This window comes from Bos indicus, chromosome 5 (genome assembly GCF_029378745.1).
Source record: "Bos indicus isolate NIAB-ARS_2022 breed Sahiwal x Tharparkar chromosome 5, NIAB-ARS_B.indTharparkar_mat_pri_1.0, whole genome shotgun sequence".
Taxonomy (NCBI): domain Eukaryota; kingdom Metazoa; phylum Chordata; class Mammalia; order Artiodactyla; family Bovidae; genus Bos; species Bos indicus.
The window spans coordinates 115,077,622-115,102,764 of record NC_091764.1 but is presented as its reverse complement, the minus strand read 5'-3'; the positions used below and the strand labels follow the sequence as shown (position 1 = coordinate 115,102,764).

The 25,143-nt window shown below is 55.2% G+C and overlaps 1 protein-coding gene across 1 annotated transcript; it reads left to right on the top strand.

Annotated features, from left to right (window-relative positions):
• PNPLA5 (patatin like phospholipase domain containing 5) lies at positions 1–24,748 on the top strand. The gene is given in 19 exon segments (XM_070788794.1): positions 1–22; positions 131–163; positions 1,353–1,369; positions 3,279–3,387; positions 4,671–4,746; positions 10,625–10,736; positions 11,056–11,171; positions 12,856–13,008; positions 13,274–13,398; positions 13,401–13,493; positions 14,089–14,321; positions 16,375–16,440; positions 16,710–16,765; positions 16,767–16,902; positions 18,151–18,211; positions 19,344–19,517; positions 21,401–21,531; positions 23,974–24,080; positions 24,637–24,748. Coding segments are annotated over 19 exon segments (1,932 nt in total).
• Positions 24,749–25,143: the final 395 nt, after the last annotated feature.

The window sequence follows — 25,143 nt, the reverse complement described above, 5'->3', positions numbered from 1 at the left end:
ATGTCGGCTGACGAGAGCGCAAGCAGGCTCCCCCCTGGCCCCCAGGGCCAAGCTGCCTTCTGAAAAGGATACATTCCTTTAAGGCAATAAGGGATGCATTCCTTTAATCCCCCTGCCCCATCTTTTCCAGGGCTGCCCACTGCCACTCAGGCCTGGGTGCCAGGTCTGCTCAGAGGACTTGCTGCAGGGGATTTTTTGGGGCCCCCCTTTTCTTACCTTCCATGTGGCTTCTATTGGGGGCCCCCATCTGTCTGTCTATATGGGCCAAACGTGCATGCCGGGCCCTCTGTCCGTCAGGGGTGGGAGGGCCGGGGTCGGGCAGGGCAGGCAAGGGCTGTGTCTTGCTGCCAGCTTGCCCTCTTCCCATGCTCCCAAGGGGGCTCCTCCAGAATTGGGGGTGAGCCAGCTGCATTTCCGTGGGCTGACACCTGGCCTGGGACAGCGCCAGTGAGCCCCTGCCGTTGCCGAAACTACTCCCTGGGGCAGGCGGTCGGGCTCCCCATCAGGCTGGGCTCAACACCAGGAAGGAGAGGTTTGGCTCCAGATGTGGCTCCCTGCGTGGGATCGGCAAAGCAGGGACCACCTAGCTCTGCCGAGGTAAGGAGGAGGAGTTGAGGCCCAGCTGGTGTCCAGACTGGTACCTGCTGTGCCCAGCACCCGCAGGGCAGCTTCACTGCTCCGGGAATCCTAACCTCCCTCCTCTTTCTGTGAACATGACCCATCCAGGCAGCCGATCATGCATCCTGTCCACCTTTTCTGAGCCCCACTTCCTCCAGGCACCGGTGGTAGCGTGGCCCCTCCCTCAAGGGCCTCATGGTCCCTGAGAGCATGCGGCGTGTGTTACGTGATTAAAATAATAACACAACGGCAACGGTGGATTACATGCTGACCACATGTGAGGAGTGATGCCTCCCCTGCTCTGACTCATTCAGTCCCCACTGCGGTCCTACAGCATTGGCGGGGGTTTAGGCGACTCATTGGAAAAGCCCCTGATGCTGGAAAAGATTCAGGGCAGGAGGAGAAGGGGGCGACAGAGGAGGAGATGATTGGATGGCATCACCGACTCGATGGACATGAGTCTGAGCAAACTCGGGGACATGGTGAAGGACAGGGAAGCCCGCTGTGCTGTAGTCCATGGGGTCACAGTCGGAGACAACTGATCAAGCGAGCAACAACAGTGAGTGAGGAGGTATGGATCAGCTAAATTACCCAAGGTCACCGGCCAAGACGCACTTGGGGCAGAACCGGAATCCAGGCCACGTGTATCATCGTAAGCCAGCCAGGGTGGGCTGGCTGAACAGTTCATAAAGCACTTTGGGGTGTATTTATTGGTCTTTCCATTCTCTCCACAGATCTGTATGAATCTCAGGTAACCCATACTTCTAGGGAAAGGGGGCCATTCTCCTATGTTCTAATTCTTTGAAGATGATTATGCATACACAGGAGAGAAGGGGATAGCAGGAATGTGTGTCTCCCCTGATAAATCCCTCCATCTCTGCTCCCCAGGGGCATCAGCGTTATAGTACCTGTGGGTCTCCCCAGAGATAGTTTACCCTTATATTCTCACGTGTTTATATTCTGTATAAAGTGAAAGTGAAGTCGCTTAGTCGTGTCTGACTCGTCGAGATCCCATGGACTGTAGCCTACCAGGCTCCCCTGTCCCTGGGATTCTCCAGGCAAGAGTACTGCCTGGAGGGTTGCCATTTCCTTCTCTATATTCTGTATAATTCTCCTTAAAAAAAAAAAAAAAAATCACTCGGATTTCCCTGGTGGTCCAGTAGTTAAGGGGAAATGGTTTCGATCCCTGGTCCGAGAAGATTCCATATGCCAGAGCAACTAAGCTTGTACGCCATGACTACTGAAGCCTGCGTGCTCCAGAGCCCGAGTGGCATGACTACTGAGCCCTTGATCCAAAGTGCTCGGCAACGAGAGAAGCCTCTGCTCACTGCAACTAGAGAAAGCCTTCGGGCAGCAACCGACCCAGCTTAAAAAAGGAAAAAAGAAAGAAGAACAAGATCCAGGCGGCGGAACCCGATGTGCACTGAAGTACCCTGCTGCATGTCTTCCCCTCGGGTGCGCCTTTGTGGCTTCACCTACCCTCGCTCTTCTCAAGCCGGACACTCCCTGACGACGCTGCTGTTTGCCTCTGGACGAGTTCGGTTCTTTCTCGGGCCCCCTTTTCGGTGTGGTGCATCTTTTGAAATCGTTCCCTCTATGGTGTGAGTTGTTCTCTGCTGTGTGTATGTGCGTGTTCCTTCTGATCACTCGGAAGACCCGTTGTCAGCCAGCAGCGAGGCAGATAGGCACCATCAGCCCCGATCAGGCTCAGAGAGGGGCAGTGACCTGCCTGCGGTGGCCCAGCCTGGGAGGTGTGAGCCAGGACCCAGCTCAGATGTGCGGTCCCAGGCTCCGGCCAGCGCCTTCTCCGTAGGGCTCTTTATGGAGACAGCAGCAAGACCTGCCTGCCAGGAGTGGGGTGGGGGTTCAGCCATCGTGGCAGGATCCGGAGGCACATGGCGGTGTTCTGTCTTGGAAGGGTTGGGCTGACACCTGTGTAAATAGGTCGGCGAGGGGTCTGGGAGAGGTTTGTGAGCCACCTTGGAGACTGTGGGAGGCAGTGGGAGGCAGCTGCAGATGATGGGGTGAGAGGCGATGAAACGTGGCCCTGCCGGGCACTGGGGAGGAGGGAAGAGGTGAGATGCTTAGGGAACCCAGGGAGCTGGCAGGGGTGGGGTGGGAGGGGAGGCTCAGCATGCTCGATGCTTGATTTCCAGCCGCATCCCCGGGAGAGGATGAGAGGGAGTGGAGAGGTAGGGGGAGATTGTTCTAGGGGATGGAAAATTCAAGGCTGGGGGAGCATCTCCAAAAGAGATGGGGTGGGGATTTTCCTGTGGTCAAGGGGTTAAGACAATGTGTTTTCACTGCAGGGGGCGCAGATTCAAATCCTGGCCGGGAAGGAAGATCCCACAAGCCATGTGGCACAGCCGAAAATAAAGAGAGAGAGATGGGGGTGGGCTGAGCGAGGGCCGCCGCCTTCAGGAAGACAGGCGGGGAGAGAACCTGGACGATAACCTGGGACCAGGAGAAGAGCACGCCCCTTCAGGGGGTGGGAAACGCACACCTGTTCCCAGCCGCCCCACCCGGCAGCCAGTTCATCGGGAGCTGACTGGGCACCTGGCTGCCCGGGAGCGGGCACCTGGCAGCCACAAGGACAGGGGTTTTCAGTCGCCCGCTCTCGGGGAAGGGTGCCTTTCCCAGTGGTCTGTGCTGCCCCCCAGTGGGCTCTGCCCGCCCCGCCCCCCCGCCGCATTGCCCTAGCCCACAAAGGTTGTCCGGCCACAGCCACCCTTCTCCTCCCCAGCAGGCCGCCCTTGGCCTTGGCGGCTGGTGAGTCTGCAGAGCTCTGTCCTGGCCCTTCTTCCTCCCGCACCCCGAAGGCCTCCTAAGCCCAGCTCCCCAACCACAGGGAGGGGGAAGTGGTGGCACAGACCCCAGCCCAGTCACCATCTTTCATACACGTGCATCTTTTGCAAAACGCTTGCCAGTCAGAGGCAGAACGGCTCTTCCCTTTACACAGGGGCAGAGATAAGCTCATAGAGGGCAGGGGATGCACTTCAGCCCTGCTGGGCTCAGTGTCCCACCCCCCCCGCTCGGTGTCCCCACCCCTACAAGGGAGGCTGGAGCCATGGGGAAGCCGAGGATGCCAGTCCCAGCTGCCCAGACACTGCCCTGCTTCCCTTCCTGGAGGCTTGGGCCCTTGGATCCCAGAGGGGCACGCCTGTAGGGGGAGGGAGGCCCAACTCTCGTGTTCCCACACAACCTGGGCCCAGCTGCTAACAGGGCACTTCCTGCCCGGACCCCTGCCCAGCCTTGCCCACCCACTAGAGCTCCATCTGCCTCACCAGCCTCATCTGGAATCTCTTCCTTCCTGTCCATTCTAAGAGCCCCTCATCGAGTCCCAGGCACACCCCACGCTCTCCTGCCCGTGTGGTTTTGCTCTAGAATGCCCTGCTTGAATCTCTCTGCCTCCCTCCCTCCCCGCTCCTCCACCCTTCCAGGCTCTGCTCAAACCCCTCCTCCAAGCAGCCTTCCCTGATTGGTCCCCTTTCAGGGGTGAAGAGGACAGAGAGGGAAGAGCAGCTTGTAGGGAAAAGGGCACTGGCTGTGGGCCAGCCTGGGCTTCACCAAGAGACCCCCAAGAGACTGGAGCGGCTCAGCATTCACACCTCTGTTTCTGTTTTTGCCTCACTGTGTGGCTTTGCAGGATCTTAGTTCCCGGGCCGGGAATTGAACCTGGGCCCTCAGCAGTGAGACTGCAGGGTCCTAAACACGGGAGCTCCTGGGAGTCCTCCATAAGTCCTCTGTGGATGGAGGTGGACTAAAGAGATGAGAAGAGGAAGGAAGACCAGCTTGGTGTTTGATCTGTAACACGCATGGTTCCCGTCCCCTCAGAGCTCCAGTGGTCATCTTGAGGGGTGTCCCGGGCTGAGGGGTCCCTTTGTCCCATCTTGGGTGGGAGCAGGGGCAGGTAGAGGCCCCTGGCCTCTCCCCAGGGCTGGGGCTGGAGCATGGAAGTCAGGTCAGCACCCTGCACCTGGTGCCCTAGAAGTGGGCTGGGAGCGAAGGCTTAAGCGCTGGGTCACCGCACTCAGAAGTCCTCCCCATCCCAGGGCCGTCCAGTGGAAATCCACTAACCCAGACAGTCCCAGGCCACCCGCGGGCACCTCGCTATACTGAGGCCGTCTGGTTAGCAGGTCAGCCCCTGAGCTGCATGCTCCCCTTTCCGGGGCCGGGCCTTGGTGACATTGTGAAGAGCTGGCCCCTCTTCCCTGGCAGAATTGAGGCAGCATTTCGGGAGCAGGCAGGTCTGGAGGCCCAGCAACCTGGTCCTGGCAGGACCCTAACCCGATGTGTGACTCAGGCAAGTCCCTTGGCATCTCTGGGCTCCAGTCCCTTCATCTGCGAAAAGGGGATAATTAACCCCGCTTCATGACATCAGACGGGGGCTGCCGAGGAAGGGCTCTGCGCCTGGCCCTGGAAAGGGCGGACCTCCATCCTTGGTCTCCTGTTGGACGCTGCACCCTGAAGGAGGCCTGGGGCACCATCCCAGCCCCTCCCCATCCTCTATGGACCTCTGCTGGGTCTCTGTCGGTCTCTCTGCCCTGAACACACTGAGAGAGGGACCTGGGACAGCCCTGCCGGCCTCTCAAGTCCCATCTATCCAGAATAGCTCCAACTCCCAATATCTCACAGGCAAAGTCTCCGCGCTGATGGCCTGAAGTCTTTTGATAGATACTCCGTGGAAATTGGGAGAAGGCAATGGCACCCCACTCCGGTACTCTTGCCTGGGAAATCCATGGACTGAGGAGCCCGGTAGGCTACAGTCCATGGGGTCGCACAGAGTCGGACACGACTGAGCGACTCAGCAGCAGCAGCAGCAGCCGTGGAAACCATTCTCCTGGATTTCTTCAAGTGGGACTTGGATGGACTCTCCAATCCCAACACCCACCTCCCTTGGAGCTGGACTCAGCCGTGTTGCCTCTGGACTTAGTCAGGACCCACTGTGTCCAGCCTCCGTGTTGGGCAGAAGGGAACTGGCGGAGGCCCCGGACCCGGGCCCACACCACGTGAGCCTGGTTTGGAGGTAAATAGATGACTCTGCACACACAGGGACAAGCGCTTTCCAGTCCTTGTCTGGAAAGTATCAGTTGTACTGATACTCTGTACAGTACTTTTCCCAAGTGTTGCTGGATTCAGGGCCACTCTCGGTGGCTCGGGATTTTCTCCATCAGTGGATGCTAAGAGGTCAATTGACTCAGGCGACTAAAAGGTCAGGTGACTCTCCAGGTGTGCCTGTGTGTGAAGCGACACCCTCGTTCCGGAAAAGGTTGGAGGCTATGATGTAATGATTCCCCCAATTCACAGGTGGGAAGAGAGAGGCAGAGAGAGGCAATTACTTGTCTCAAGCCCCAGGGACAGAGTCCACTCCAGAACCCACGTAGGTGGGTGGCCGCTTCTTACATCTGGGTCTTGGGTCCTGGGTGAAAGGCTCTTGGAAGATCCCGGCGCAACCCCAGGGACCAGATGCAACAGTCAGGATGGAGGCAGGCCTGAGGGTGAGTGGGCACAGGTTCTGCCCGTGGCCCAGCAACCCTCCCTGCCTCCTTCTGCCCTTTTGCCAGTGGCCTGGACCATGTGACCAGCTGGCGCTGTGTTTTCACAGCCTTCACCACTCTGCTCTCCCTGCCCCGACGTGGTCCTTCATGCCGCCAGTCAAGCAGCCCATCTTCTCCTGTTTTAAGAATATGGGCAGTGAAGAAGGCAGATTTGATGCCTCTGACTCCTGTGCCCGTTTATGTTAGAAAGCCTGGCCTTCCCACCCAGCACTGCCCAGCCGCTGACCACGGGCCATTTCAACATCCTCCTCCTCCCTTGGTTTGCCACCCACAAAACTGCATTCCCAGTTTTCAAAGCTTGTAGAAATGAACTCTGCTCTGTGAAACAACAGCCACCCAATCACAGTGCTCGCCGGACGTCTTCCCCGTTGGGTGCAGACCTGGCAAGGACTCCTGGTGCCCACGGTGCCCTGCAGCCTGGCAGCCCCTTTTCACTTCCAACAGCTTGTGCCAGCCGCCTCCATCACCTAAGTCCATCTGGAGGCTTGTGGTCCAGCCAGAAGTCAGACCGTTCTGTAGCTCAGGTGGCGATCTTCACCCACTTTTAAAGGATGAGATCACTCATGGCTGGGAGAAGAATACAGTAACTTATTAAAGTTTACTTGTTCCCCTTTTAATGTTAAAAAGAGAATAGAGAGTGCAGGTCTGAGCCTCAGGAAGGCCTGACCGATCAATATCAACCCTTATAAAAAGAGACAGCGAGGGACTTCCTGGTAGTCCAATGGCCAAGACTCTGAGCTTCCATATTGGGAGCTAGAGGTCCTAGGACCAATCCCTGGTCAGGGAACTAGATCCCATACAGTGCAACAAAAGATCGAAGATTCTGAGTACCGCAACTAAGATGCTACACAGACAAACAAATACATATATTTTTTATTATTATTTTAAAAAGAGATCCAGGGGTTGGAGGAGCCAGGGGAAGTCCCAGCAGTGTGGGGGCAGGGAAGAGGAACGCTGATGAATCCCAGGGTCGGGGAGGCATGGGCAATGATCTTTAGATCCCTGCCCTGGACCTGAGGCTCAGGGAGTAGCCACCTGTGCCCTTTCCAGACCAGAGTCCCATTCCTTTGAGTAGAGGGCAAGTTACTGAGTCCCTGCTCACTCTGCTAGCCACACAACAGGCCTGTGAATCGGGTGACAAGGTGTTAAGGCAAGGAATAACCAGCAGATCAAGAAGATGGAAGCCTAGCATCTTAAAATAACCATCTTACCGGGGTCTTATCGGTCCAGTGTCTTTTATAGAACATAGAGGAGGAAGAGGAGAGGAAGTGAAATACAAAGGCCATTAATCTTGCAAATACCTCCTGTTATGGCCAGTCTCAGAGAGGGGATGAGCTAATTTCTTCTTTCTTTCAATCATTCACGGGTGGACAGGGTCAGGATGACTTCCTGAACACTCTTTGGTTCAACATTCAGGCAGAGGGGCAGGGCTCCCCAGTGCAGGCCGTTATGTATGGACACCATCCTTTCAGTGAAAAAAAGCCACGGGAAGGAAAGGTTAAAGAAATACAGATCCAGCAAAGACTCAGATTCGGTCCTTCCCTGTAACAGACACGCTGCTTCAAGCCGTCTTCAAGGCTCAGAAACCACTTCCCCACTTCTGTCTTCTCTTCTTTTTTGGGGTGTCCCTGTCCTCACCTCCCAGCTCACCCCTCCTCTCGCACGCCACGTGGCCTTCCCTCTGCTCCCTCCTTTTTTTCCTCCTTATCTTTTCCTTCTTGCTCAGTTAGGGAGCCACTGGGAAGGTTTCCTTATTTCCTCTTTTGGCCTCCTGCTTGGGACATTTACTGCTTCAGCAACCAGCTCTCTGCAGAATCTCTGAAAAAGGCACCACTCTCCCCTCAGTGAGCCCGTGATCTCTGGCGAGTCTAAAACCCCTATCCAAACACTGATGCTGAATAGAACTCACCACTTACGGCTGAAGATAGATCCCCCCCATCTCAAGTCCGCTGAGCCAGGCCAGAAAGGGATAACTGTCTCCTGTCTTTTTCTTTTTGATATGATCTCATGTTTTCTTGTAGAGAAGTTGCAAGAACTGGGCCCCCAAAAATTCTCGTGTCCCCGTAACTCAGGTTCTGGGATCAGTAACATTTGGCATGTTTTGCTTCTCTCTCTAGATAACAGACAGAGACAAATAGATGTGGTTTTGAGCTATAGAAAGATAGTGATTTTTTTTTTTTGTAACTGCTGGAAATTAGGTTGCAGATACCATGCCTCTTCGATCCTGAATATCTCGATGTATTCCCCAAGAATAGACTTTCTTTTATGTATCCGCAGTACAGTTTTCAAAATCGCCAGTGTAACATCAGTGCAGCTCTGCGATTTCATTTATGGCTTACATGTACACTTTGCCAATCGTCCGCACAATGTCATTTAGGGCTGTTTTCCCTCCAGGCCAGGATCAAATCCAGAGCTGTGTGTGGCTCAGATGCCCCATCTCTGGTGTCCTTTAATCTGTCCGACTCTTTGAGTCCCCATGGAGTCCATGGAATTCTCCAGGCCAGGATACTGGAGTGGGGAGCCTTTCCCTTCTCCAAGGGATCTTCCCAAGCCAGGGATCAAACCCAGGTCTCCTGCATTGCTGGCGGATTCTTTACCAGCTGAGCCACAAGGGAAGCCCAACAATACAGGAGTTGGTAGCCTATCCCTTCTCCAGCAGATCTTCCCAACCCAGGGATCGAACACGGAAGGCTACAGGGGTGATGTGTGTTAGTATCTCATTGCTGCTATAACTTAGCAAGCTTAGTGGCTTACAAAAGCACAATTTTATTATTGGGTTGGCAAAAAAGTCCATTTGGGTTTTTCCATAAGTTGGTATGGAATATTTTAGTTTGGAAGTTTGGAAGTCCAAAAGGGGCTTCACTGGGTTAAAATCAAAGTGTTAGCAGAGTCTGTTCCTTCTAGAGGTTCTAGAGGACAGTTGGTTTCCATGCCTTTTAGAGCCACGCAGTCTGTGGCTCATGACCCCTTCCTCCATCTTTAAAGTCAGCATCTCATGATCTTTAAATCTCTCTCTGACTCTTCTGCCACCCTCTTCTGTCTTTTAAGGACCCTTGTGATTACAATGGATCCACCCAGGTAACCCAGAACAATCTCCCTGTTTTAAGATCCTTCCTTTAATCACATCTGCAAAGACTCTTTTGACATATAAAACAACATATTTGCAGGTTCTGAGTATTGGGATGTGGACAAGCCACCATTCCGTCATTTCTTGAACACTTGCTTGCTTTCTGGTATAAGAAGATGTCCTGGGTTAAGGCTTCCAGGATTCCCTGAGAATCGGGGTAGAATGCTCTACCCCGATTCCTATAGAGAAGCTTCTGCTCCCTAAATTCTGAAGCCCCATGCCCTCCAGCCAGCCCCTCTGGAGTCCTCCAACCTGAAAGATACACTTCCCCATCTGCTTCCTGCCCTACCCTGGCTCCTGATTTACACCTCAGCTCCTTCATTTGTAATATGGGACTGATAATATCTCACTGGGCAGTTGTGAAAATAAAATAGATGACCTAGGAAAAAGGCCTGACCCAGTGCCAGGCAGAAGGTAAATACCAGCAAAGACGTCTTATCAGTCCTCTCCTAACTGTGCCCCATCCCTTCTTCTTAGGTCCTCAGATGCATGTTCTCTGTGTTATTTTAATATTTTATTCCTTGCCTCCTCTTCCCCATTTCTGTTTCTCTTGTCATCCACTCCCCATAGTCACACCTGCTGATATACGTAATATCTGACCTTCCAACCCATCTTACAGGCAGTTAATACATTATGTTTTTTAACTTTTAACAAATGTATTTTAAATACAAAATGCTTTTCAGGAGTCCACAAGTTTTACATCTTTAAAAAAGCGACATAATTTTTAGGATTCAAAAATTCTGTTCTTCAAAAGAAATGACTAAGTGTTTTCTTCTGTGGTTTCAAACTTTCTACACGCAACTATTTGACTGTTCTATGCTACCCCAGACAGGCCTGGCATAACTGAACTGCTTATGTGTTACTGACTTTCCCAAAAGAAAGTTAAAAAAGGAGTTTGCAGTAAATGCAAATCTCTCATACAATGTTTAATGCAATATCTAACACAAAAGAAGATTTAAAAAGATTATTTCTTTCCTCATTTGATTTGCCAGGAGTTAATGTTCTGTAAAAGCAAAAAAAAAAAAAAAAAAAAATCATTTACAAACTGTAACACTGAGGGTTCCTTTTTCACTCAAGATGTTTACTACTCAAAATGACAACAATTACATCTGTAAGAATATAATAAAAGGGATGGAAAACAGCAATGCAATCAACAAGTGTAGATGTTAAATACGATTTTTTAAGGGTTCTTTTTACGGAGTAGGAAGGATTAGAAGCTTGGGAAAATCCAAAATTTGAAAAAAAAAATAAATAAAAGGAAAGAGAAAAAGATGTCCTCAACTGTGACCCCTCTGTTTATCAATAGCGTCTTGGGCTGTAGGACGGAGCGCTTGACCATGATCTGTATCGACTACAGTAAGGAGAAGGGATCTTCTGTACCGGTCATCACAGTCTTCATACCTGTTGTGCCCACGATCACACCCTCCATCAGAGTAAGAAACTCGGCTCTGCCACCTCCTCCGCCTCCGCCACCATGGCCAGCACTACAAGGCGGGCTGCCAGTGTATATGTACACCTGCTGTAGGTGTGTGGCCCTCTGGGTGACAGAACAGTCCACCAAACTCTCCCACCATCCAGTTCCGGTCCATTTGCCCTTTCCTTAGCTTCCCTTGAGTCATCTATTCTCTTGAGATAAACGAAAGCATATCCTCGGGATCGTCCAGTTCGCTGGTCATGAACCGCACTGCCGCCACTCAGTGGTCACACACGCTGAGGGGTTCGCCCTGCTGCCTGTATGTCTCCTCCGGCTAGACGCTGGAGAGTGACGTCGGCTCCTTTGGCGCCAGGATCCTGGTGCACCGGATCTACTTCGAGATCGCCTCTGTGGCTTCAAAGTTGTTCTCCCCTACATCATTCATGCCGGCCAGGTGCTCCCCAGAACTAAATAAGAAACAAGCCTTGGCTTGAGAACCGATGGCCTAATCAACCCACTAACTGGACGGTGGGGAAGAGGAAAGGGACAGCAACAACGGCCCCTCCACTCATGCTCTGGCAAAAAGGTGCCACTGATGCATTATTTTAAAAATACACGGCAGAAAAGTATTTTGTTGTTGTTGTTTTTCAGTCACTAAGTTGGGTCTGATTCTTTGTGACCCCCATGGACTTCCCGCAGAACACCAGGCTCCTCTGTCCTCCACTATCTCCCAAATTTGCTCAAACTCATGTCCATCGAGTTGGTGATGCCATCCAACCATCTCATCTTTTATCGTCCCCTTCTCCTCCTGCCTTCAATCTTCCCCAGCATCAGGGTCTTTTCTAATGAGTCAGCTCTTTGCATCAAGTAACCAAAGTATTGGAGCTTCGAGTTCAGTATCAGTCCACCCAGTGAATATTAAGGATGGATTTCTTTTAGGATTGACTAGTTTGATCTTCTTGCAGTCCAAGGAACACTCAAGAACCTTCTCCAGCACAGTTCAAAAACATCACCTCTTCAACACTAAGCCTTCTTTATGGTCCAACTCTCACACTGGTATATGACTACTGGAAAAACCATAGCTTTGATTATATGGATGTTTGTTGGCAGAGTGATGTCTCTCCTATTCAGTACGTAGTCTGGGTTTGTCATAGCTTTCCTTCCAAAGAACAAGCGTCTTTTAATTTCACGGCTGCGGTCACCTCCTACAGTGATTTTGGAGCCCCCCCCCCCAAATAAAATCTGTCACTGTTTCCACTTTTTCCCCTTCTCTTTGCCATGAAGTGATGGGACTGGATGCCATGATCTTCGTTTTTTGAATGTTGAGTTTTAAGCCAGCTTTTCCACTCTCCTCTTTCACTTTCATCAAGAGGCTCTTTAGTTCTTCGATTTCTGCCATAAGGGTGGTGACCTCTGCATATCTGAGGTTGTTGATGTTTCTCTTCGAAATCTTGATTCCACCCTGTGATTCATCCGGTCTGGAATTTTGTATGACATACTCTGCATACAAGTTAAATAAGCAAGGTGTTGAGATACAGACTCGATGTACTCCTTTCCCAATTTTGAACTAGTCTGTTGTTCCATGTCTGGTTCTGACTGTTGCTTCTTGACCTGCATACAGATGTCTCAGGAGGCAAGTAAGATGGTCAGATACTCCCTTCTCTTTAAGAGTTTTCCACAGTTTGTTGTGATCCACACAGTCAAAGGCTTTAGCATAGTCAATGAAGCAGAAGTAGATTTTTCTGGAATTCTCTTTCTCCTATGCACCCCAATGTTCATAGCAGCACTATTTACAACAGCCAAGAAATGGAAGCAACCTAAACGTCCATTAACAGATCTGTATTTGGGGGAGCAGCAATCAGAGCAGAAAGGTCTCTGTAGATGCTCATCCAAGCCCTCACATTATACTGCAAAACTGCAACCCAGACAGAGTGAGGAACTTGAGCAAAGTCCCAGGCACAGGTTGGGGCTGGGGGAGGGCAGCGGAGTTTAGAACCCAGACTCCCACTCCCAGGGCTCTCCTAGGTCCCTGATCCAGCACAGCTGCAGAATTAAGTCTGACTTGACCCCCGAGACCCGATGGATATTATGTGTCCAACTCCCCCACTTCCGGCTACCAGGTTCGCTTGCACTCTCAGTTTCCTCATCCGCGAAATGGGGGCAGGAACAGCCTTTCCATCACGAGTGTCAGAGACCTGGCAGAAGAGCTGGTCCCGCTCACCGGGGCCCCATCACCCAGAAATCTGGGACTGTGCTCTCGGCCAAGGACGTGCGTGTGGGGGCGCGTTAAGGTGCCCACATCCTGCTGACGCTGCCAAGGCACACCTGGTGCACACCCAGGTATGGGGATGGTGGAGGGGGGGGGGGGGTGGGCCTCGGCTCGAGGGACCTCATTGGCTGGTGGGTGATGCAGCCCGGGGGCGGGGCTTGGGCTCCGGCCTGAGCTTCACCTCTTGGCCACAAGTCCAACTCGGCACTCAACCGGTGAAACTTCCCGCTGGAGCACCCCTTCTCTGCCCCGTCGGCCAGCGATCATCCCTCCCGGCCCTGTTCCAGCCGCACCCCTGCGTCTGGTCCCATTGCCACGAGCTGCTTCGAGAAGGAGGGCAGCTGGAGCCGGTCCTTCGCGGGCGCGGCTTTCCTGGGTCTCTACCACGTGGGGGTGATCCACCGCCTGAGGCAGCCAGCCCGCGCCTCCTCCGCGGCGCCAGCCGCTTCTACGGCTCCTCGTCCGGGGCGCTCATCGCCGTCAGCATCGTCAGCGGTCTGTCTGTCGGTGAGTCCGGGGACTGACTGCGTGGACCAGGAGCGCAGGGAGCATCGCGGCTTACCTGCCCGAGTCGAGGCTGATTCCAACCTGAGAGGGTGGGAGCGGAGAGGAGTGTCTCAGGGAGCCTGGCGCGGTGCCCTGCGCTCCCTCCAGCCAGCCTGTTCTCACTTAATCCTTATGAGAACCCCTAGGACAGGGGACCACGGGCATCCCCATTTTCCAGAGGATAAATCTGAGGCTTAGAGCCTGGAAAACCGTTCCCAAGGTCAAGAGGCTGCACAGAGCATTTATTCATTGATTTATTTATTTTAATAATTATTTATTTGGCTGCTCCTGGCCTTAGTTGTGGCATACAGGATCTTTTAGTTGCAGTGTGTGGGATCTAGGGATCCCTGACCAGGGATGGAACGCAGGCCCCCAGCTTTGGGAACCCAGAGTCTTAGCCACTGGACAACCAGGGAAGCCCCCTGCACAGAGCGTTTGAAGGCAGTGCCGGACACAGAAATTCTGAGCTGGAGTTGGAGCAGGGAGACCATTCATTCCCCTGGCACCTGGGAGGGAGGGCGGGGGCTGAAGGCCCCCTCCCTCCCCCACCCTGCAGATTTGTGCTGCTCCCTCCTCCTGGCCATGGTCAAGCGAGTGGAGCAGCTGAGCCTGGGCATCTTCCACCCCGCCTTCATGCCCATCGAGACCATCAGGCAGGACCTGCAAGACTCGCTGCCCACAGACATTCACATCCTGGCCTCCCAGCGGCTGGGCATCTCGCTGACCCACTGGCCCGAGCGCAAGAACTTCATTGTCACCGACTTCGCCACCCGCGATGAGGTCATTGAGGTGAGCAGGGGGTGGGACGCAGGGCCTGGCAGCAGGTGAGTGAGTGCCATCTCCTACCCGAGTGACCTGCAGGCGCTTTCCAGAGCAGACACTTCTCTGGGGCCCTGGGGAGGGGGGGCGGATCAAGCAGGAGATGTTTACTAACGAGGGAGTTGAGTTGCACAGAGGGGCGGCCACGTGAGTAGGGCTCCCAAGCCTGCTGTTCGGAGGCCCCTCGGCTCTACATGGAGGGATATGGCTGGGGGTGGGGGGCAAAGTCAGGCTTCTTCAGTCAGAGCCCCCGCTGGGTCTGCTCTTCCCGGAAGAGGGGGTGCCTGTGCACCCCCAACCTGGTCCTCCAGGTGCCTTTGGATGCAGCAGAGAAGCATCAATTCTCTGTTATGTGCCAGTCACCACCCCAAGTGGGACAGCAGAATGACAGACAAAAATCCCTGTCTTCCGGGGGCTCCTATTCAAACCTGTGAGGGTACAGATAATGGCCACAAGCTCGTGTAAGGAAATAAGAAGCAATCCAGTATCGGAAGGGGATATGACAGGGAGCCCCATGGTCAGAGAGGGGCTGGGTCTACAGGGAGCTCAGAGAGGTGTCAGGCACATCTCTGCTCAGCCTTGCCACCCGGGTCCCTGCAGCAGAATCCTCTTCACCGTGGTGCCCCATCGCCCAGCACGGGGATCATCTCTGGGTGTTGACCGGTGTATGGGGTGCTGTGCTAAGTTGTTCCAGTCATGTCCAATTCTTTGCGACCCTATGGACTGTAGCTCACCAGGCTCCTCTGTCCATGGGATTCTCCAGGCGGGAATACTGGAGTGGGTTGTCATGCCCTCCTCGATGGGATCTTCCTGACCGAGGGATCAAACCTGCGTCTCTATGTCTCCCACACTGGCAGGCGGGAAGCCCAGTGTGTGCAAGAGCGGGGCCATTTGCTGTGCGTTCATGTCCATGGGCTCCTGGGACTCCAGTGAGTGTCCCAGCATCCTGGCCTGGATGACACATAGCCCAGGGCCTGGCAGTCAGTAGATGCTCAGTAAATATTAGCTGCTGTTGCTCTGATGACGAATCCGTGGCAACAAAGCTCTCACCTGCACCTCTATCCTGTCAGAGGTGGGATTGGTTCTGCATCTCTCAGAAAGGGCTAGAGGGACGTTTCTAGGAGTTGAGTCCCAAGAGACAGTGTTCTGTGCTCGGTGAGTCTGGTAAGCTCTAGGTCAGCAGTTTTCAACGAAGAGTGATCTTTCCCCCTGGAGACATTTAGCAACACTGGAGACACTTTTGGCTGTGACGGCTCTATGTGAGTGTGTGTGTGTGTGTGTGTGTGCGTGTGCATATGCACACAAAGTACTGGTAGCTACAGGGTACAAGCTGGGGGTGCTGTTAAACATCCTGCGATGCACAGGAGAGCGGCCCTGCCCCCAGTGGAGACTCCTCCAGCCCCCAAACATCACCCGAATCAGGGTCTCTGTTAAGCATCTTTTTCACTGCAGGACTTGTCAGAGCCTCTACTGGGAGGAGTAGACAGTGTTTTCCAAATGAGGAGAGAATCAGAGTTTTTGTCAGAGGTGCCCCTCGTAGGATGACCCCTGGTCCAGGGAACACACTTTAGGACATATACCTAGATTCTCGGTGGAGAATTCCTGGCAGTTGGATAAAGGAGAAATGGTGCTTGGTGTCTATCCTTGAGGGGAAAGTCCCAGAAGCAGTCCTGAGTCAGCAAGGGGCCCAGCAGGAAGAGGAGGGCAGGTGGGCTCCTGTTCAAATCCCCTCTTATGTTTCTGGTTTTCAGCTGCACTCCACAGCCTGCAGGATTTTAGTTCCCCGAACAGGGATTGAACCCTTGCTTCTGCGGTGGAAGCACTGAGCCCTAAGCACCGAACCGCAGTTCTCAAATCCCTTCTTAACTTTGAGAGCTAGGCTGGGACGAGGTGATACCTCCCCTCCCTGGACACAGCTCTCCTGACACCGGTGTGGGCTGTTCTGGGTTAGACTCCACTCCCAGAGCAGGTTCTGAATGCCAGGAGCGTAAACGACTGTGTTGTCACTGGCTTGTCTTCCCAGGCCTTGGTCTGCACCGCGTACTTCCCTTTCTACTGTGGGACGATTCCTCCCACGTTCAGGGGGAAGGTAAGTGCACTTCGGGGGCTCAGTGACCCAGTCCGCCCCATCCCTACTGAGAGCTGTGTGGGTAGAGGACCCAGGGCTCCTGGAGCATCTACTGGGTGTGTCAGCCCCCCCACCCTGGTCCCAGGGGTGCTCAGAGCATACTGGGCGAGGGGTCAACCTAGTCGTTCGGGGAAGCTGGAGGTGACCTGCTGCAGCCAGTTTCTGGGGGTGGCTTCGTGGCCGTGTGGGCAGAGAGCACCCCGAGGGCAGCAAGGCCCCCTGAATTGCAGCGCTACATTGACGGTGCTCTAAGCGACAACATGCCCTTTGCGGACTCACCCTCCACCAAACGGGACGGTGGACATCTGTCCCCAGAGCAGCTCGGCTAGTATACACGAGATGAACGCCTTCAGTGCCAACTTCCAGATCTCCACCAAGAACCTCTTCCGGGGCATCACCTGCCTCATCCCTTCCAGCCCCGAGGTAGGTCTGGCCCCCACCCCATGACCAGCCTTGAAGGTGTTAGAGGCTTGGCCATGATCTAGTGCCCGGTGAGTCAGATTCTGTGCCCAGGAGCCTTCCCCACAAGCTCGGGGCAGTTAGGACGTGTGTCCTGAGTCTCATGGTCAAGCCCTTGAACTCAGCCTGGGCTCCCAATGTGTCTTGCCTCATGCTTCATATCGGGGCAGCACCCCAAGGCAACCTCTGCTGAACTGGGATTTAAGCCAGGGCTCTGCAGGTGCTATTCAGGGTCAGGTTCATGACCAGGTATTGTGGTCATCTCTGCTCCTCAGGGAAGGACACCGAGGCTCAGAGAGGGTAAGCAAACTTCTTCAAAGTCACCCAGCCTGGAAACAACAAAGCCAGGCTTCAGATCCTCAGCTAGTCCAAACCCATGCCCAGCCCTAACGGCTGCCCTAGGCTGCGGCCAGATTGACCATCTGTATGGCAGCAAGGTACAAGCACAGAAAAACGTGGACAAGAGAGCCTCGTTTCCTGCTTTTTGCTCTTTGGGATTTCTGGGACGTGGGTGATTTGACAGTTTGTGATCCTAACAAGCTCCTTCACACCAGTCACCCCGGCCTCCTCTGGTCCTCCACTTCTCTTATGGTTGTGTGCATTTTGTAATTCATGAAACAAAGTCCTGTTCATTTAAGCTGATCCTCCCTACACCCATGGAGTGGACAGAAAATCTCAGCCCGATTTTACAACCGAGGAAGGTGAGGCTCTCAGAAAGGTGGTGCAGCCGTCGAGAGGTCACTCGCAGGCTTTCCTGGGCCTGCAGGGGACTCCCTGTTCCTGGCAGGGCTCTGACTGAGAGCCTTGGCCACCTGAGGGTGGTCCTGGCCACGAACATCCGAGGGCAAAGGGCACTGCCGTGTACTGATCTGTAGGGGCCCAGACATCCCTGGCCAGGCCTTGTGATCCCATTTTCCAGAGGAGGAAACTGAGGCCAGAGAAAGGAGAGTTGGAGCAAAAGCCCCCAGCCAGGGCGTCTCAGAGTGGGAAGGTGAATGAAGCTGCAGGGATGGAGTTGCTGGAGAAGACATGTCTCCCCGAGGTCCAGTGCTGGCCAGGGACCCTTGGGGTCCTCAAGCCCTGCTGAGAGGGGGTCTCGGGAAGCACATGCTGTCCTGGGGTCCAGCTGAAGATGAGTCTCTGGCCTGTGACTACTGGCTCGAGGGGTAGGCGCAGGCCTGCTGCCCCTCAGCCTGACCCGTGTGTTGGCAGGTAATGGCCGACAGCTGCAGACAAGGCTACCTGGATGCCCTGAGGTTCCTGGAGAGACGCGGTAGGTGGCAGCCCCCCACAGGAGCTGGGCATCGCCCCCCTATGTGAGTGCCAGGTGGCTCCGCCTCTCAGCCATTTGAGTTCCCAAGGACCTTGGCTCGTTCATTCTCTTCCTCAGCGTCTGCTCTGTGCCGGATGCTGGGGACCCAGGGAGAAATCGCACACGTGTCCTGGTCTCCAGCTACCCACTGCCTGGTGCCGGGGGAACAGATCAAGAGAGAGACATCCCCCAGGGATGATGGAGGGATGCTCAGGGTCACGGGAGCCCAGCAGGGGCACCTGGCCCCGTCTGGTGGGTTGGGTGGGTAACGAGGGCTTCCTGGAGGTGGTGACTGAGAAGCTGGGTTTTAACTAGTCATGAAGGCTGCAGAAATATTGACAAGAGGGCACTCTAGGTAGGGAGAAGAAGAGCAAGAGCAAAGGAACAGAACTTGGCACTTCGAGGGTGCATACCTCAGTGGGGCCATAGGATTGTGTGTGTGTGTGTGTGTGTGTGTGAGACGGAGCACTGGGAGGGTCAGAGAGGTCTTCTTAGCTGGAGAGCTTGGCTGTCATCCCACAGGGCCATGCTCTTCAACACGGTAGGGCTGAGACTTGAACTCAGGCCTTCTGGCTCCAGGGTCCGTGACACTTGATCCCCACTCTATGGCCCCAAACCCTCAGCAGCAGGAAGCACTCACGGAGCACATAATATGTGCTCAGACATAGAAAGCTCAGACCCGGGCTCAAGCTTTGTGTGTTCGTTGTATCTGATTCATTGCATCCAAACAGCCATACACAGCAGGCCTTCATTTCCCCCGTTTTCTAGGGAGGGAAACCACGCACAGAGCTGGCGGGTGGTGACCCAGGATCTGAGCCTTGGGTTGGGTCTTCTGGGCCTGGGCTCTGTCAACCACCAGAAAGTGCACAGGAATCAGACGGCAGACAGAGCAGGGCCGGGGAGCTCAGGACAAAGTCATTCAGGACCAGCCAAGGGTCCACTCATCCTGCGGTCAGCGGGTCCCCAGAGCTGGGTTCGGGCGTCGAGGGGTGCGGGTGGTGAGGGCAGCATGGAGCACTGCGGGGGGGCGGTCACTGTCGCTGGGACGCTCCAGCTGTGCTGACCCATTGCGTCCCTCCTCTCCCCAACCCAGGACTCACCAAGGAGCCAGTGCTGTGGAGCTTGGTGTCTAAGGAGCCCCCAGCCCCAGCTGACGGGACCCCAGATGCTGCCCATGACAGAGGCCTGTCGCTCAACTGGGCAGTGCCCAATGTGCTGGTCAAGGACGTGCCCGACTTTGAGCAGCTCTCCCCAGAGCTGGAGGCTGGTACTGCCCCTCCCATCCCATCCATGCTCACCTGCCAGGTGCCCTGCACGTGAGGGGCCTGGGGCTGGGGACCCCACCTTGAAGGTGCTCGTGATATGCAAGAGGACAGGACTCAGGCGTGCCGGGCGTGGTGCCCATGCCTCGTACACGTTGTCCCCTTCACTCCTCACCACAACCCAAGCAGGCCTGAGTGTTTTTCGCTGATGAGGAAACTGAAGCTCAGAGAAGGGAAGGGGCTCACCAAGGTCTCAGGACCTACAACTGGGGGATTCGAACCCAAGTCTGTGCCTGAGAAAGCCAGGTCTTTGCCCACTGCCCAAAGAAGGGCGGAAGGTGCCGAGGGACAAAGGAGAGGCGCACACAGGCTCTCCAGGTGGAGACGGACTCTTTTTACCCCCGCCCCACCGCCCGCCCCAGATACTCTGAGGATGGTGCTGAATGGTCCCCACTGGACAGTTGAGGAAACCATCACACAGAGAGCTTAAGCAACTGCCCAAGGTCACCCAGCTGGCAAAGCAATTAGTCAGCCCTCCTGCTCAGTGACCTAAATGTCACAAAGGCAGCAACAGGAAAGGGCAGACACATGTCGTGGTCGTGGGAGCCGGAGTCTGAGCAGCACCTAAGTGAAGTGTGAATGGAGGAGTTGGCCAAGCAAAAGAGGGGCCAGATGAGCATCCAGGCAGTGGGCGTGGCCTGTGCAAATGTCCCCGGGTTGGTGGGGAGGGGAGGGGCCCCTGCGGCTGAGGGAGAGGTGGGTTAGCAGAGATCGGCTTGGGGACGACTGGAGGGTGGGGAAGAAGGCCTCCAAAGCTGCAGGAGGAAAGAGACTGGGAGCCACTGGGGCGACCCCTCACTTTCAGAGTTCATGATTGCTCTGAACTCTGGGTCCCAGTGTTGGCTACACCCAGCTGGGAGGGGACAGGCTGAAGAGGTGGGAAGCTGGGAGGAGAGGTGATGGTGGTTGAGCCCAGAGCAGGGGCAAGGGGGTGGGTGAGGAAATGAGGCGAGCCCCTCTTTCTGCCTGGGAGACCACATATGGCATAAAGACGAAGTCTGCATCTACGCTGAGCTCCTGAGGTCCAACCTTAGGGCTCTGGAACCCCCGGCGGTGTCCCTGCAGCCACAAGGGGGCACCAGAGAGCTTCTCTGAAGGCCTTTACAGCATCTCCTAATCCTAATCCTGGTCTCCTCTACTGATGGAGATACTACCTGTATCCCATTTTTCAGAGGCGGTGACCTGGTTCAGGGACAGGAAGGGACCCACCCTAGGCCACGTGGCAGGTTATAGGGAGCTAGGTCTTGGGACTGTGTTTTCAGGAACCTGGAGTTGAGGCTGGTGGTGTGTGCATGGCCAAGCCATAGTTTGGAGGTCAGGATTCGGGTTCTGTCTGTGTCCCAGCCAGAATGCTGGGCCCTTGCACGCTGATCAGTTAAGGGGTTGGGAGCTTAGGAAGTGGTCATGTGGTCACAGCTGCTGTCATCAATAGCGCTGGTGTTATGGGAAGGAGGTATGGTGGGCACTTGTTCCCCCAGGGCCAAAGCAGATTTTCCAGAAGGGCAGGAGAGGTGGAAGAAGTGCAGGGAGCCCAACAGCCTCTATCTTGGCCCCACCACTTCCTGGCAATGGGCTTGGGTGAGTCACTGCTCCACTCTGAGCCTCAGTCTACTCATCTGTGAAAGGGGCACACTCTGCCGTTTTAGGACTAACGAGGGAGCCTGGGCCGGGCTCCATCAATGCAGCTGCTTCCCCTGCAGACTGGCTGGGAGTGGGGGCGTCCTCTGTGGGCCGTGGGAGGTAGAGACGGGGCTCGGGCTGTCTTCCCTAAGGGTGACCTTGAGGGGGTGGCCGGAGGGGTGAGGGGCAACCGTGGCCTCTCTAGTAGCACTGAAGAAAGCCTGCATGCGGGACCCCAGTGCCTGGGCCTCTTTTTGCCGCTCAGGGCCTGGGTGGGCGCTGACGTACCTGCTGCTGCCCTTTGAGTATGTCTACTTCCGGAGCAGAAGGTGAGGCGTGGCCAGGGGTCCTGGGAAGGGTCTGACCCGTTGAGACTGGTGCCCATGGCAGGAAGGTCACTGGGGCACTGGGGCGAGGGGCAGAGCAGGGCTGGTGTCCCCAAACTGCCTGACGCTGGCTGCAGGCCCTGAGCAGTCTTGGTCTTCTTTGGAAGACGGGACTGATGGGGTGGCTGGGTAACAGCTGTGACTTTAGTCCACCGGAAACGGGGCCTCATGGTCAGCCTGGACCTTCCTGCCTCTAGGATCTTTGGTCCACTGTTGCACCTGTCAGAGCCTCAGAGGAAACGAGTTCTTTCTGAGGGTAGCTCTAGGGGTTGGTCTGCCTCAGATTAACTGTGTGGCCCAGGCCAGGTATCTTGACCTCTCTGGGCCCCAGATTCCTTTTCTGTAAAACGAGGCCTTTCCAGAGCATACTGGCTGTGGATAGGCCCTCACTAACCATCTGACTTTGCTGGTTCATGGATCACTCCCTGTTGTTTGTCCATTCATTCCACCAACAGTTATTGAGGGTCAGGCCTTGTCTGGGGGCCGGGAGGCAGGACTGACCGAGACCCAGCCCTGACCTTCTGGGGATCATAGCCCACCGATCGTCACGTATTTATCTGTGCCATCCGGCTGTGCCTGCGGATACCTAGAGAGATCGACAGTGGCTATGGATTCCTAGGAGAGGTGTACAGTGGCTGTGAACTGGAGCAGCTCGCAAGAGTGGCTATGTGATCAGGAAAGGCTGTTTAGAGGAGGTAACCTCTGAGCTATAATCTGATGAGTAAGGATGAGTAGGAGTCCACTAGGCCAAGAAGGATGGAGCAGCATGTGCAGAGGTCCTGGGGCAGAAGGCAGAGGGAGTAAAGCTCATCAGAAGAGCAGAAAGGGAGGCTAGTGTGGCTGAAGCCAAAATCTGGAGTGTGTACAAGATGGAGCTGAGGAAGCTGGCAGGGGCTAGACACACAGGGGTCTATGGCCAGGTGAGGGGTGTGGTCTTTATCCTGATGGTTACAGGAAGGCCGTGGAGGATTTTGGCAGGAAAGTGTCATGCAGAGATCTGTATTTTTAAAAAATTCCCCATTCCCTGGAAGAAGGTCTGTGATAGCGAGCCACTTGTCTCTGGCCCACTCCATGCAGAGTCCATGACAGGGTCAGCCCTGCTGTCTGAACTGCTGGTGACCCAAAGCTGGGAGTCAGCTTTCTGCTGATGTGGACTTTTTCTTATGCAGAGCTTTTAGACTGCAACCACAAGTTAAAATTAAAAAAAAAAAGACAAATGCAAATTCTAGCCATTTCAGTTACAAAAAGAAGATCAATGTATGAGTGTTGATGGAGTCGCCAGCCTAGACCGCAGGGGTCTTTTCTGTAAACTACAGGCTCAACCACAGCATTGGTGATTCAGTGGTAGAGTTCTCGCCTGCCAGGTGGGAGGCCCGGGTTTGATTACTGGCCAAAGCAGGGTGATGTTTTGAGGCTTCTCTGGTGACTCAGTTGTAAAGATCCACCTGCCAATGCAGGGAGAAGGGAGTTTGATCCCTGGGTCAGGAAGATCTCCTGGAGCAGGAAATGGCAACCTGCTCCAGTATTCTTGCCTGGAAAACCTCATGGACAGAGGAGCCTGGCGAGCTCCTGTCCATGGGGTTGCAGAGTTAGACAAAGCTGAGCGACTGAGCACCACATACTCGACATACTGGTTACAATAATAGGGGCAGAAGGCCCAGAAACAAGGGGGGACGTTCAGTTCGTGTTTGGCTTGTCGCAGTGCGCGCGGTGGGCTGCCTGAGTCTCAGAAAGTGCTGGCCAGGCGTGCTCTCAGCTGTAGCTGGGTGATGCTGCCCTCTGCTGATCCTGAGTGGTCTAGGTGGGGAGTCCCAGGAGGGCGCTGGGCATGGGAAGGCCAGGCTCAGATGTGTTTAAGAAGCCGCTGGCAGCCTAAAGGAGCGTGGATGAAGGGGCATGAAGGGTGGAGGGCAGGGGCTGTTCTGGGGAGGAGGAGGGGGGATAGAAACGTGGAGGCGGTAAGGGGATGGTCCTCACTTGGCTGGTGAGAAACTGAGGCCCAGAAAGTTTCCCTGGCCTGCCTAGACCACACAGCGGATGAATAGGGCAGCGGGGCTGCAGTGCAAGCCGGCCTGACCCCAGGGCCCTGGCCTCTCCACCCCAGGGCTTCCCACCTGTGCCCTTTGGAGTCGATGGCCCTGAGGGCCTGGTGGTCTCCATCAAGTCCATGGTCCATGGGGACCGTTCCCCGCACCCTGGTGCCTCTGCAGGTGCTGACCTGCTCTACAGTGCAGTCAATGCGCCTGGAGCTCTGTACCCCGCTTCCTCCTTCCCTTAGCCTTGGTGCTTGGGTGCGGGGGCCCCCAGCTCTGCGCCAGCCCCATGGGGAGGGTGGGCTCTGCCAGGCTGGGCACAGACCGGGGCCACTGTCGTTGCCTCTCCTTCCAGATTGGAGTGGCTGCCGGACATGCCCGCCGACTTGTGGTGGATGCAAGGCTTGCTGAGGAGCTTGGCCCTCGAGGTCTGTTCCAGGACGAAGGACCAGCTCCTCAGGTTGGTCGGGTGAGACGGGCGGAGGGAGGTGCCGCTGGTTCCCCAGACCCTGGGCGGGCAGTCGCATCGTCCGCGTCCCCATCCACCCGTTCGTACAGCCCTGGAACACATGTTGGGTCCCTGCTGTGGGCCAGACCTGGGATGGCCTTGAGGCAGGAGCTGGCCAGTCACATCCATCAGTCTTGGGGGGGGGGGTCACCTGCCCCCTTCATCCATAGGGATGGCCTGAGTCACGGGGCATGAGTGGGTCTCTCTGCTCTGCCACATCCCCTGCCATCCTTCCAGACGTCTCCCGGGCCTGGTGTGGGGTCTCCCCAACCTTCCTTCCCTCCTGGCTGGAGACCCCAGCATTCCACCCCCTGCCCCTTACACCCACTCGGCACCATTTGCTAAACAAGGAAGTCGGCACCGTGTTCCCAGGGAGCGGCTACCCTGGAACCTTCCTGATACCCCCGCTTGGCCAGGATAAGGGTTTATTGCAGAATTTGGGAGAAGAGCAACCCAGAGCTTCACCCAATTCCAGGCTCTGAAAATTCGCCTTTGCTGGCTTCTGCTTCCTCTGCAGCCTCCTTGTCACCAGCTCCCTCCAGCCTAAGGCCGCTCCTCCCAAGGACCTGGCCAAGGAGCCCAGATCTGCCCATCAGGCCCGAGGGGACCGTGCCAGCCCAGCCCAGTGACTGGCCTCCCCTGACTCCCATCATGGCCCTTGTCCCATGCCCACATCTGCCTCTAGTCCTTGAGTCCTGACCCATCTCCTGGAGCTCAGAGCCTGAGCCTAGCCCAGGGTGGGCACTGGAATTGTCAGCCACATGGAGGGTGGAGAGGACAGAGACTCTTGTCCCAAGCCATGTGGGCAGGTGGCCCCCAGGATCGAGAAGAGCCCCCCTGAGTCTCTCCATAGCCCCCGCTCCTGGGTCTTCAGGTTCTTCTTTTCTGGGTGAGGCACAGCCTCTTGGTACAACCCCAGGTCATCCTCCTGTCTCATCACAGGGAGGAAGGAAGCCAGGGGCTGAGACACATGTCTGGTTCTGGAATTTCCATTTGGGGGACTTGAGGCAGCGTCTCGGGGAAT